The 14,960-nt window shown below is 47.1% G+C and overlaps 1 protein-coding gene across 1 annotated transcript in view; it reads left to right on the top strand.

The window, feature by feature from the left end:
• Positions 1-14,960, top strand: part of TDP1 (tyrosyl-DNA phosphodiesterase 1) — a 179,561-nt gene that overhangs the window by 66,968 nt on the left and 97,633 nt on the right. The window contains exon 13 of the mRNA XM_030215270.1: positions 12,516-12,623. Coding sequence (XP_030071130.1) covers positions 12,516-12,623 — 108 coding nt within the window. The remainder of the gene's footprint in view (positions 1-12,515; positions 12,624-14,960) is intronic.

The raw sequence follows: 14,960 nt of genomic DNA, 5'->3' as shown, positions 1-14,960 counted from the left end.
CCAGCACAGACCCCTGGGGCGCACCCCACTAACTACCCTTCTCCATTGAGAATACTGACTATTTAACCCTACTCTCTGTTTTCTATCTTTTACCCAGTTTTTAATCCACAACAGAACACTACCTCCTATCCCATGACTCTCCAGTTTCCTTTGGAGTCTTTCATGAGGTACTTTGTCACATGCCTTCTGACAATCCAGATACACAATATTAACCTGCTCACCTTTATCCACATGTTTGTTCACCCCTTCAAAGAAATGTAGTAGTTTGGTGAGGCAAGATTTCCCTTCACTAAATCCATGTTGACTTTTTAATCCATGCTTTTGAATATGCTCTGTAATTTTGTTCTTTATAATGGTCTCTACCATTTTGCCCGGCACCAACGTCAGACTCACCAGTCTATAATTTCCAGGATCTCCTCTGGAACCTTTTTAAAAAAATCGGCGATACATTGGCCTCCCTCCAGTCTTCCGGTACCACGCTCGATTTTAAGGATAAATGACATATTACTAACAATAGCTCTGCAAGTTCATTTTTCAGTTCTATCAGTACTCTGGGATGAATACCATCTGGTCCAGGAGATTTGCTACTCTTCATTTTGTAGAATTGCCCCATTACATCCTCCAGGTTTACAGAGAATTCATTAAGTTTCTCCGACTCGTCAGCTTCGAATACCATTTCTGGCACCGGTATCCCACCCAAATCTTCCTCTGTGAAGACAGAAGCAAAGAATTAATTTAATCTCTCCGCTATGGCTTTGTCTTCCCTGATCGCCCCTTTTACTTGGTCATCTAGCGGTCTGATTCTTTTGCCGGCTTCCTGCTTTTAATATACCTAAAATAATGTTTACTATGGGGCTCATTTTCAAAGCACTTAAACTTACAAAGTTCCATAGTAAGCTGTGGAACTTTGTAAGTCTGAGTGCTGTGAAAATACACCTGCATGTGTTTTTGCCTCCAACGCAGTCTTTTTTTCGAAGTCCCTCTTTGTCTTCCTTATCAGCGCTTTGGCAAAGTTTTCATTACAACTGAGCAAAAACACTACCTCCTGGAACTGCACCTTGTTATATGGAACCTGCATCTGATAGCACATTTCAGTTTTTAATTTAAATGAATTACTTTGTTCTGTTTAGGGATAGTTCAAAGCTGCTTCAGTTGGGCCTCATAAATCTTTTCATTCTTTCTGAAAGGAGCAATTTTGGCACTTTTTAAGTTTTCACAAATTGTTTAACTGTCGCAATGACTGTGATCACCCATGCATGAGTTTACTGCTTTCAGAATCTCTTACAAAAAGCTTTTGACGCTTCAGATGTTTTCACAACAAAATCTTAGTAGAAAATGATAAAAGGAACAATTTTCTGCTACATTCACTCAAAGCCTTCAGTTTTAGGTTAGAAACTTTGGTTTCTATATTATGCACACTTGGTGCCTTAGTATTACTGGTGCTTGTGTGCGGTGCCATTATTTTGCTTATTTCTGATCTGACGAAGAAGGGCAACCGTCGAAAGCTAATCAAGAAATGTATTAAGTTATGTCCAATAAAAAAGGTATCATCTTATTTTCTTTTCCATGTTTTATTTTGTTTGATTTCTATAGATTCTACATGGAATGTTGCTATTCCACTAGCCCAAACAAAAAAACAGCACCACGGGCCTTTAAAAATGGAACACAGTTCTTTAATGAATGAGCCTTGACAAAAAGACCCGACACGGGCCGTGTTTCGGTGACTAGCACCTGCGTCAGGGGTCACAGTGATGACGTGGAAAACTTGGGGAATAACTCGAATATATTCCTCTACAATATATTATTCCTTACCCCACGTCTCATGTAGTAAAAGCTATGTAGGGCGCACCATTAGACATATGAGAGTGAGGTTAATAGAACACAAAAGTAGATTGTCTACAAAAACTATGACAGCCCCCATGGTAGCCCATTGTGAACAATTTAAACACACATTTGCAGATTTAAGGTGGTTCATTATTGATCATGTCCCTGCTTGCATTAACAGCATGGATCGGACTACAGCACTAGCTAGACGAGAGCAGTGGTGGATTTTTACTTTGCAGACAATGAATCCCCAGGGACTTAATGAAAATGTGGAATGGAACACAATAATCTGACCTGCAGTGACTTACAGAAATGTTCCTGTTCTGCCTTTTCTATTCGTCTTTTTGTTTGTTTTTGAACAGCTTGCATAAAGTTAGTTGAACATTGTGACGTCATTTCCGACCTTACATGGGTGCGGATGCCTTATAAGCCACAAGAGATAAGCAGGCTTTGCCTTGTTTTGTGGATTGCTTGAACAAAGAAAAGAAGCAACAAAGAAGGAGGAAGATAACATCTATGCAGCCTTAACCCTTGTCCCTGAGGAAAGAGATTGAAACCCCGCGGAGTCGGGCAGTTCCAGGGAAAGGCAACTGATAAATGTTTTAACAAGGCAAGATAGTTCTGCCTGGGAGGCAAGAACTCAAAAGATAAGTGCACAGTTTTCACCTAGTATATACTATTTTAAAAGTTACAAGTGATTTTATAGCACTGTGGTGATTGGGATGCATAAACAAATGAGCATATGTTGCTCTCCCCAAAAAATTGTCAGAGTTACCCAATGAAAGAAGTGCTATGCCACTTTTTAGCAGCATTATTGACTGCAGTTACAGTGGTTTATATCTGAGGGTACTCTATACATATAAATTATAGATCTGCCACATTATACTGGTGTGAACTGTTTTGCTAGCACTCAACTCGGGCATTCGGCACACACTCAGACGTATCAACCCCCGCCCCCTTCAATACCACACAACAAGCCATATCTTCGATAGAATTGGATTTATTTTGGCCGCAGCCAGGAACATCAAAATTGTTACAACTTAAACAAATTACATTACATCTTCTACTAATCATTATGCCAGCATGCATTTCTACCCGGGTACACAGCTTCTACACGTAGTTGCATATTCTGGGCCACAGGCCAAGCCGTACCAAGCCCCTGTGGCCCCCTGTGCTGTTTTCCAAGCACCCGATGTCACTTGGTGTCTCCCGTTGAAGGAGGCACCTACCACATTTACAAAATGACGTTCTAGGCCTCCCGGCCGCCCAAGCCAGGAGACAAGCTGTATACACGTTTCCCGTTGAAGGAGGCACCTACCACATTTACAAAATGACGTTCTAGGCCTCCCGGCCGCCCAAGCCAGGAGACAAGCTGTATACACGTTGTTTCCTTATAACAAGGCTGCTCACATGCAAGCCTACCATTTGCATCAACTTGATAATTTTCCACACAACTCTTTCTGCAGCAGTAGTTACCCCAAACTTGTAACTGTTATGTGTCAAGCTGCTGTGTACCCATTGCTGGCTGTGCGTAAACATTGTAGTCTAACGCCTCGCTGCGACAAATCTTGCCTCTCAAGTGGGTGGGCGGGTGGGCGTTGCTCTTCTCCTGCTTCCAAATTCAAAAGGACTTCCTGTGCAGTTCAAATTCCTCTCTCCTCCTCCCTTGCTCCTCCCCTTTTTTCCTGCCCCCTCCCCTTGCTACCCTTTGTTTCCCTCCCACTACTACCTCTGCTCTCTAGCTAGGCCCTCCCTGTACCCTCCCCCACACTTCTGTCTTTGCTGGCCTTCAGCCCGGTTGTGGTCGGCCCCCCTTTAATGGGTGTGCCTGGTTCTCAACTCGGGCATTCGGCACACACTCAGACGTATCAACCCCCGCCCCCTTCAATACCACACAACAAGCCATATCTTCGATAGAATTGGATTTATTTTGGCCGCAGCCAGGAACATCAAAATTGTTACAACTTAAACAAATTACATTACATCTTCTACTAATCATTATGCCAGCATGCATTTCTACCCGGGTACACAGCTTCTACACGTAGTTGCATATTCTGGGCCACAGGCCAAGCCGTACCAAGCCCCTGTGGCCCCCTGTGCTGTTTTCCAAGCACCCGATGTCACTTGGTGTCTCCCGTTGAAGGAGGCACCTACCACATTTACAAAATGACGTTCTAGGCCTCCCGGCCGCCCAAGCCAGGAGACAAGCTGTATACACGTTTCCCGTTGAAGGAGGCACCTACCACATTTACAAAATGACGTTCTAGGCCTCCCGGCCGCCCAAGCCAGGAGACAAGCTGTATACACGTTGTTTCCTTATAACAAGGCTGCTCACATGCAAGCCTACCATTTGCATCAACTTGATAATTTTCCACACAACTCTTTCTGCAGCAGTAGTTACCCCAAACTTGTAACTGTTATGTGTCAAGCTGCTGTGTACCCATTGCTGGCTGTGCGTAAACATTGTAGTCTAACGCCACAGGCCACGGCAACGACACCTCGTTTGCCGTGGTCCCCCACCCCTCCTGGCTGCGGTCATGCCCTAACGCTATGGCTTGTATCTATTCGCAAGTCATGTGGGATCGTATGACTTTTAATGCACACAAGAATGCCTGAAGCCTCCCTCCCTTACCTATACCCTGTTATGGCTACTCTATCGCCCTGGCTCCTCTATCGCTCTGACAACCCAGGCTCTCACTGTTCGGTCTCACTGCTGCCCTTCTATGCGCCCACCGCCTTTCCCTGTGCCCAATGTACATACAAGTGATGAGTGACCGCATATCCAAATCCGCTGCAGCTCATTCTGGATATGGATACCTGTAACAGAATATAATGGGAAGCAACATGTTAGCACAGTGCAAGCAACCATTATCACTTTGCTGTGGATGCCTTAATGGGTCCAATGTACCTCTTGTATACACTAGATGGGTCTGATGTAGCGCTTATATACATTAGGTCGCCATCGGCCCAGTCTTTTGATGGCCTCTATGGACACTCCTAGCGCTGCCACTGCCGTAGCTGCCCTAATCCTAAATGAGTGGGTACTGTACATAGTGTATGAATCAGCAGGCTGGTCTTTGGTCTTTGTTTTAAGTCGGCTTAAAGGTTCAGGACAGGGCATGTCCGTTCCGATCCATTTTGATTTGTGAATAAGTAGGTCAGTTGCCGCGGCTGTAATGGCCGCGTCACGTATTAAGAGGGACATGCCATGGTGGGCATGCTTGTACGTAGCCACCAACTCACTGACTCGCAGAGCACCATGCAAAGCTAATGAGAATGCGCATTTGACTCGACGGCCCTCAAACTCAGTGTCACTTATCTCCTCTAATGATGCAAAGAGACGGCCCATTTCCCTGCCGGTACTGGGTTTTCTTTTACCTGGGTAGGGTACTCCCGGCCTGCCCCATCCTTTCATCAGTCTCATGACAACAAATGACCTAGATGGATTTTGGACAGCCACCGCTTTGGCGAGAAAACTGATGGCTGCGAACATGATTGAGACCTGGTTTCTGCTAATTCCCTTCATACATGCCGGGGGCCGGGAATATATCAGTACCACACTTCTCTTCTAAGTGTTGACTATATGTGCGGTTGTGTATCTTGTCCGCGAGATATCTGTTAACTATCGCAGCATCGGGTCCCATTTCCGGGTCTGCGCTCTAAAAACGAGAAAGAGCATCCACTATAACCATTCTCCCTGCCTGGTATATGTTTAGCTGTAATCACTGCGGAACTATCTGTCTGCGCACATAACTTGTGGGAAGTGCATGGCGGACAACTACTGCCATATTGTCTGAGGGAATTACAATTGACTTGTGAGATATGCCAGGTCCCCCCAGGAAACATGATATCCTACGTGGTCCCTGCTGAAACCCGAGCTTGCTGCGCACCACGCTCCCTGGAAGTAAATCTGCCGCATCTGTAAAGAAAATGCAGGGTTTCCGTGAGAGTGGGTGAATCGTGCCAAAATGAAATCCCATGGGCCAAGAACCTGCTAAATCTCGCTTGATGTCCTGTGTACGTCTGAGATGAAAATGCGCTTTGTTTGTTCCCGATGTTGCTAAAGCTATTGGGAATCACCCTTATTGCGAAGCCTACTGGACCCAGGAGTTCCTGTACCTGCTTCAGCCTTGCTTTTTTACAGTGCCACCTCGTATTCGCCGCTCTGGCAAGCTTATCAATTTTGTCAGCCGGCAGTCTGGAACATCTAGTTCCAATTCAATACCTATAATGTAAGGATTCGCCGTGGGTCTACTGTTTTTTCAACGGCTAATGGGATGTCCAATTTCTGTGCCAAGTGGATAAAGACCTGTAACACATCCGTCCACTCTTGTGATTCCCGGTCTTTGAACAGGAAGTCCTCCAGATGAGGACCAGAGACCTAGCGGGGGCTAGTTGTTCCACTACCCCGTGCACAAACATGCTAAGCTCTTTGAAGTATGCGCACTAGATGTGGCCACACATGGGGACATATTTATCGCAATAAAACCTCTCCTGGAACCTGACACCTAACAAGGGAAAGGGCTGTGGGTGTAAAGGCAAGGTGCGAAAAGCCGAATCTCCGTCCACCTTAGCCCAATGTGCCTAGTTGCCTTGCTGCCGAATTATTTGAATGGCATTGTCTACAGATGCATATTGTACTGTACAGCTGCTATGGTCAATGTAGTCATTTACTGATGTTCCTATGTGGCGGGACAAATTACGACTGGGCCTACCTTTCCCCAGCTCCTTCCTTGGTATTATGCCTAGCGGAGACACTGTTGTTGCCTTGAAGGGCGGGTCCTCAAACAGCCCCGCTATGCAGCCTAGCAATAGTTCTTTGGTAATCTTGCCTGCAGCTATCTGTCGATGCATGTGAATCGAGGATGCATTGTTGGGGTAGTGTTGTCACTGTGGTGTTGTCCTCTAATATGGAATCATGCAACCTGATTGGAAACCTGTGGTGATGCACCCGTTCTGTCAGGGTAACGGGCTAACCTTGAAGCTTGATGGCTTCCGGACCCTGTCCTGAGTTAATAGGTTGCTTTCTCCTGTCTCATAAGCTTGATGGGGGGAGCGCTAGCTCCCTCAGTACCCTGTCCCGTGTTACTAGATTGCTGTTCCCTGTCTCTGGGGAGCCTGCCTTGCCCTGCAGCATGCCTGCCCGCACGGGCTTGTCGGGTGCTAGGTGCAATGTCCGCTGCCTCCGTCCTGCCTTTGTCCTGACGGCATTGCCTGACAGGACTACCACTGGTGCTGACCCGATATGAATGGATTGTCTGCACTGCTTTCTTGTAAATTTAATATCTTAGTTAAGCCATGCCCGTCCCCTAAATATCTCATGCGCTTTTAAAATTATATTCCATATCCCACACCAAGTCCGGGCCCCTTTCCGTTTCCTTCACTATAGTGAGTGTCCTGAGTATGTCCACAGCTGAGTGTCCTAAGTATGTGAACAGCCTCCGACCAGCCCATGAAGGACCCAAATATCTTGGGCTTCTTATCTGTTACGCTATCCCTGCCTACGGTACCCTCCTCATGCAACTCCCACAGAAGGAGGGAGAAGATATCGATCCCCTGTATTGTGAGAACGGTACCTAATGCATCGCTCCTGTGATTAAGTACTCCCACATCCTGACTGGTCCCCTGTGCACCGACCGGTGCCACAACCGCATTCTGTCCTGCCATATTGGGCTCCGTTACCCGTTCTTATCGTCCCATACTGCATATCTAGTTATGTCATGCGTCTGCGCTGGAAGGAGTGTGGTGCTGTCATTAGACTTACCCCTTGCCGGTACTGGCGGTAGCCCCGCAACTATGGAGGTGGAGTCTGCGGTGCTGCTACCTCCCTTGCAGGCCCCCGCACCGTCTGTGCTTGTGGTGTAGGTCCACTGTGACTTCTAAGGTCTGGGGCCACAGCACTCCGCGTCTTAGCTGGCGGAGTTTTGGTGGGCCGCTTGGCTGGCCTTGCTGGTGCATATGTCTCCTTCGCACACTACAATGACATTACTGCAATGGAGAGACTAAAAGAATAGACAATTTAAAGCAAAATGACCTCATAATAACTGATTGTGGTGACGCCGGCTTCCCCAATCGCTGCGTGCATCTTATGGTGCCTGTGTAAACTGTACCCTCCTTGCTCACAGCTACATATCCGACTGCGTGCTGTCTGCGCAGTGCGCCCTTCCTTAAATGGCTGGCCTAAAGCCCCACGGGCGATGGCTGTTACATTCAAATTTGGCCTGGTAGTCAAAACGGCTGCCGTATGCAAAATGGGCTGCTAAAATTAAAATGGCCAGGCCCCTGTAAATCCGGCAGATAAATCAGTAAGACTGGTGGTCCTTCTATCAAAATGGCCACCGTTTTCAAATTAGCTGCTTTAGTCCACGTGGCCGCTCTAGTCAAAATGGCCGCTAAGTGCACATGGCCCTCTAGGACTAACACTGTTGTACCAACCCTTCCCCCCCGTGGACCTGGTCCTAACGGCAGCTGAGAGTAGCATACTGTAACCGATATGTTTGTCTGATGCCCCTAAGTACTGTGTCCCGCTATGCTGGCACCAAACGGTATGATATCAATTGTTCCAGCCTATGCCATGTGTCAAAGACACAAATGCGTGCGGTATCCAAGGTGGCCGCTGCGGTTAAATTTGTATTTGGAATGTCCATTCTAGTGAATTTTTAGCGCCATAAAACTGGCTGCCTTTTCCAAATTTTACTGCTAGTCAGAATGGGCGGTGTATTGAAAGTGGCCACCGTTTTTACAATCGGCACTCATGCAAATGGCCACCCTATCGAAATTCACCGCTGCCGTACGTGCCTCTGTAGGTTAATGGCTGACTGTATGGGCGGGCAATTACAACGCGTAGCGAAGCGCATGTCCCGCCAATTTGGGACTCCCCCTAAGTGGCCCGCAAGAGAAGACCCTGACTAGCGAGGATCGCAATGTGGACGTTTCTGCAAAAACCCGCATCTCAAATATCGCATGGCAGACCAATCATACAGACATGGCGCCGGTAAGTAACGTTTAGGATGAAGCGTAGTTGACCGAGTAGAAAACACAGCATGGCCGTAGTGCTGCGTGACATGGGCAGCTTATACAACATGGGCAACTTATACCGAACTAAATTTTACCGAATTAGATAACACGGCGTGGCAGACCACAATGGGGCTTGTATAGCTCTGCGTGGCCTGGGCGGCTTATACAGCATGAGCGATTTATACTGCACTCATTTTTGCCGCATTACATCGAAAATCTGGTGTGGCCGGCCATAACGGGGCTTAAGGTCCGTCGCCGTAATGGCATGGACGGCTTATACCACATTTATTTTTCAAATTAGATAACACGGCGTGGCTAGCCACAACGGGGCTCGAAGGTCCGTTGCTGTATAGTGCGTAACTGTTGGCCAATTATTAGTGGCCCGCCATCACCGCATCTTAACGTGCGGTGTGCCGCTGAGGCAGGAGAAGAGCAAAAATGACGTACCATTAAAGGTGTTTTCGTCTCCCTGAGATAGTTTGTGCCTCGGTTCAGTACTGTGCACAAGGTCTTCCTAGTCGTGCCTCAGTGCCGTGCTATGCACTGCAGATTGTGAGCACTGCATGGCCGGCCAAAAATGGCAACCGCGCTGTGGCAAACCCATCTGCCATGCGCCATGGGCAGCGTATGTGGGACTCTAGCCTAGTGCACGTAATGCCGTGAGATAGGCAGCTAACCCGAGATGGCCGGCCATCCTGGAAAAACTAAATGGGGGTCGGCAGGAGAAAGCTAAAATGCCTTGCACAAAGTTTTAAATGTCTACATACCGTAAAATTTGTTCTCAATTTGCTGGAATATCGTGCTCTGCTGTAAGAGCTTCTTTAGCTGTACTCTGCACAAGCTCTGCCCAGGGCAGACACAAAACATGTGCCTGTAAAAATTTCAGGAGCTGCTGCCCAGGGTTGCTCTTCTCCTGCTTCCAAATTCAAAAGGACTTCCTGTGCAGTTCAAATTCCTCTCTCCTCCTCCCTTGCTCCTCCCCTTTTTTCCTGCCCCCTCCCCTTGCTACCCTTTGTTTCCCTCCCACTACTACCTCTGCTCTCTAGCTAGGCCCTCCCTGTACCCTCCCCCACACTTCTGTCTTTGCTGGCCTTCAGCCCGGTTGTGGTCGGCCCCCCTTTAATGGGTGTGCCTGGTTCTTTCTTGAAGTTGGTGGCTAAGAGTCCTGGTTTGTGTATACAAGTGGTTGAATGTTACCAGAGACATTGATATTGTAAATACGTTTTCTGCTAGTGGAATAGCAACATTCCATGTAGAATCTCCAATAGTAGCAACACAATCTCAAATAGTAGCAACATTCCATGTAGAATCTCCAATAGTAGCAACAGAATCTCAAATAGTAGCAACATTCCATGTAGAATCTCCAATAGTAGCAACAGAATCTCAAATAGTAGCAACATTCCATGTAGAATCTCCAATAGTAGCAACATTCCATGTAGAATCTCCAATAGTATCTATTTTACTGTCATAGTAATGCTTGAATGTTTTCACTTATATACACTGTCAGCTAGCACATTTGCTTATTTCCAATCTGAGGAAGAAGGGCAACCTTCGAAAGCTAATCAAGAAATGTATTGAGTTATGTCCAATAAAAAAGGTATCATCTTATTTTCTTCTCCATGTTTTATTTTGTTTGATTTCTATAGATTCTACATGGAATGTTGCTATTCCACTAGCAACATTCCATGTAGAAGTCGGCCCTTGTAGATCACCAATTTGGCCGCGCAGGCTTCTGCTTCTGTGAGTCTGACGTCCTGCACGTATGTGCAGGACGTCAGACTCACAGAAACAGAAGCCTGCGCAGCCTTCTACATGGAATGTTGCTAGTGGAATAGCAACATTCCATGTAGAATCTCCAATAGTAGCAACAGAATCTCAAATAGTAGCAACATTCCATGTAGAATCTCCAATAGTAGCAACATTCCATGTAGAATCTCCAATAGTATCTATTTTACTGTCATAGTAATGCTTGAATGTTTTCACTTATATACACTGTCAGCTAGCACATTTGCTTATTTCCGATCTGAGGAAGAAGGGCAACCTTCGAAAGCTAATCAAGAAATGTATTAAGTTATGTCCAATAAAAAAGGTATCATCTTATTTTCTTTTCCATGTTTTATTTTATTTCTATTGATTACCTTTAAAAGTGGACTAACACAGCTACCGCACATTTCAAACAGGAATTGTATATTTATTTATTTACTTAATTTATTTATTTATTGGTGTTTGTTAACTGCCGTTATGAAGAGATTCACCCAAGGTGGTGTGTGTGTGTGCATATGTATAAGCACCTATGTTGCCTTTATAAAATAGAATTAAACTAAGGCCCCTTTTTAGACTTTTCACATAGAGGGTATTTGTATAACAGGATGCTGTAAGTGTGCTAATATGTGGTGTTGTATTATATTGTGGTTTTTTCAATGCAGTTTACTGCTAGTGCCAGTTTCTTGTCCACCTCATTTTTTTTTAATTAACAAGATAGAAATGTACTATTATTTATAGAGAGAACATTTTCTTAAAATATTGTTCTATATGCTTGCTATATGACCATATATATATTTAGGATATGGCTATTACATCTAGGAATTGAGCATATTAAGGAAAAAAAAAAAACGAATACCGGTTCTATACATTTGGTGTTTACTACTACTACTATTTAGCATTTCTATAGCGCTACAAGGCGTACGCAGCGCTGCACAATCATAGAAGAAAGACAGTCCCTGCTCAAAGAGCTATGTAATAAAAGTGAGCCAAGTATAGGACAATCAAGCCATTGTGACATCACTGATGAGGTTGGCTCTTATTGGTGGCCTGAGGCATTATGACATCACAATATTAACTCTGGTTACCAGAGACTACTATTATTTATCACTTCTATAGCGCTACAAGGCATACGCAGCACTGTACACCATACACGAAAAGACAGTCCCTGCTCAAGGAGCTTACAATCTAATAGACAAAAAAAAAATAAGCAAATCAAATCAATTAATGTGTACAGGAAGGAGGAGAGGAGGGTAGGTGGAGGCGAGTGGTTACAAGTGGTTACGAGTCAAAAGCAATGTCAAAGAGGTGGGCTTTCAGTCTAGATTTAAAGGTGGCCAAGGATGGGGCAAGACGTAGGGGCTCAGGAAGTTTATTCCAGGCGTAGGGTGCAGCGAGACAGAAGGAGCGAAGTCTGGCGTTGGCAGTAGTGGAGAAGGGAACAGATAAGGATTTATCCATGGAGCGGAGTGCACGGGAAGGGGTGTAGGGAAGGACGAGTGTGGAGAGATACGGGGGAGCAGCAGAGTGTGTACATTTATAGGTTAGTAGAAGAAGTTTGAACAGGATGTTTATTGTATCAAAATGATATATATTGAAACTAGTATACTTGCTATATGTAATTGTATATTTTTAAGGTATTCTTTTTGATATCTTTGGTTAAAAACCTATTTTCAAACTTTATCTTTTGAACATGCAAATTTGTTTTTCTGTATAATTTTAAAAGCTTATTTAATTCTTTAAAAAAATGAAATAGAGCTTCATTAACAAAGCAAACTTTCCAGCAGCACACCGATCTTGAACACATTGCTGTTTTGATTTACTGTTTGAAACATTAGGCCACAAACTGATTCAGTACTTAGCAAACAGGATCTCACGTGAGTGAATAAGCTTTCATCTTTTTAAACTTGCAGTAAGTGGACAGCAGAAACATCTGGCCGGACCAGTGCCATACCCCATATCAAGACCTATCTGAGGCTATCTCCAGACTTCGAAAAACTTGCCTGGTTTTTAGTCACAAGGTATAATTTCTTCTTCTTCTGAAGTGATGTCTTAGGGGGATATCTGTGCTTGTAAACACTCAGCTCTGAACATAAGAGTAGCTATACTGGGTCAGACCAATGGTCTGTCTAGCCCAGTATCATGTTTCCAACAGTGCCCAATCCAGCTCACAAGTACCTGGCAGAAGCCCAAATAGTAGCAACATTCCATGTTACCCATCCCAGGGCAAGGAGTGACTTCCCCCATGTCTGTCTCAATAGAGGACTATGGACTTTTCCCCTAGAAACTTGTCCAAACCTTTTTTAAACCCAGATATCCTAACCGCTGTTACCACGTTCTCTGGCAAAGAGTTCCAGAGCTTAACTATTTGTTGAGTGAAACAATATTTCCGCCTCTGATCATCCTATTGTGTAGTGAACTGAAAGCGCATAGTTTTAATAGGGCACCACAAGAATACTTGTCCATTTTCAACAACTGTTACTTGGGTGGATGAATATTACAGTAGATGGACTTATGATGGTCTCATATCAGAAAGTTTCAGGTGATTTTGGGCATAGGTCGCAGCTAAATAAGAATTACAGGCCAGCAAGTCAAACTGCAGCATCTAGAAGATCCCCTCTGAGTAATGATTCTCCGAGGACAAGCAGGCTGCTTGTTCTCACTGATGGGTGACGTCCACGGCAGCCCCTCCAATCGGAATCTTCACTAGCAAAGTCCTTTGCTAGCCCTCGCGCGCCCGCGCATGCGCGGCCGTCTTCCCGCCCGAAACCGGCTCGAGCCGGCCAGTCTTCTTTTGTCCGCACTCGGTACGGTCGTGTTTCGCCGTGTCGAGCCCCGGAAAGTCGACCTCGCGCGTCCAAATTTATTTGGACGTGTTTTTTTCTTCGGAAAAGTCTTTAAAAGTGTCGGGAAGTGCTCCGGAAACCCCCCCCCCCCCGGGTTTCGTGTCAACCCCGTCCCGTACTTCCAGCTTTTTGCCCCGATAAGTTTTCTTTCGTTGTCGGGGTAGGCCTCTTTTCGGCCTCGGTCGAGATTTTCTCCCTTAAAAGTTTTTGGTGCTCTTTTTCCGTCATTTCGGATTTTGATTTCGCCGGCGTGATTTTTCCGCCCATGACATCGAAGCCTTCCAGCGGCTTCAAGAAGTGCACCCAGTGCGCCCGGATAATCTCGCTCACTGATCGACACTCGTCGTGTCTTCAGTGTCTGGGGGCCGAGCACCGCCCTCAGAACTGTAGTCTGTGTTCCCTGCTTCAAAGGCGGACTCAGGTGGCGAGATTAGCCCAGTGGAACGTGTTGTTCTCGGGCTCTTCGTCGGCATCGGCACCGGGATCTTCGAGTGCATCGACGTCGTCAGCGTCCAGACCATCTTCCTCGGCCGCCACTGCATCGAGTGCATCGAGGCATCGGGCCTCTGCATCGGCGCCAAGGTATCGGGCGACTGCATCGACGTCGGTGGTACCGGGACCTCGTCTGCTGATGTCGTCGGACGGTGGTGCATCGTCAGGAGTGCAGGTGAGGGCTGTCCATTCCCCTGCTGGTGGCGGTGAGCCTTCGGGTGGGTCTCCTCCTACCCTGAGGGCTCCTGCGGTACAGCCCCCCCGAGACCGACCTCCTTCGGCCTCGGCCCCGAGGAAGCGACGGCTGGATTCTACGTCCTCCTCGTCGGTGCCGGGGAGCTCCGGTGACATGCTTCGGAAGAAGTCGAAGAAGCATCGACACCGATCGCCTCCCCGCGTCGGCACCGAGAGCTCTGGGTCGCCGAGGGAGTCGGCACCCAGCAGGCATCGGCACCGAGAGGACCGCTCACCCTCTGTTCAGGAGGTGTCGATGCGCTCCACTCTGGACAGCCCGGAACAGCCTCCTCGCCCGGAACAGGTTCTGACGTCGACGTCTGCATCGACCTCTTTGCCTTTCTCTGCAGCCGCTCTGAACGAGAGCCTCCGGGCCGTTCTCCCAGAGATTCTGGGAGAGCTGTTGCGCCCTACCCCTCCGGTACCGGCGGTGCTTGCGCCTCCGGTACCGTCGAGCGTGGCGCCGGCTGGCCCATCGCCCGGAGTGAGGTCCCCGACGTCGGTACCGCGTGTGGTGCCGACTGCGGCCACCTCTCAGGAAGGCTCCCCGACTACGTCGGCGGAGGGAGCTTCGCCGATGCGGGCGAGGGAGTCTACCTCTCGACGCCCCCATCGTGGACGTGGCTCCACCGAGTCGAGCCGGGCGAGGTTGCAGACACAGGTTCGTGAACTTGTGTCTGACACCGAGGGTGAGGCCTCGTGGGAGGAAGGGGAAGACCCCAGATATTTCTCGGACGAGGAGTCTGAGGGTCTTCCTTCTGATCCCACTCCCTCTCCTGAAAGACA

Source organism: Microcaecilia unicolor, chromosome 9, assembly GCF_901765095.1.
Source record: "Microcaecilia unicolor chromosome 9, aMicUni1.1, whole genome shotgun sequence".
Lineage (NCBI taxonomy): Eukaryota > Metazoa > Chordata > Amphibia > Gymnophiona > Siphonopidae > Microcaecilia > Microcaecilia unicolor.
Note: the sequence above shows the minus strand (reverse complement) of the source record. Positions and strands in the feature narration are given on the sequence as shown.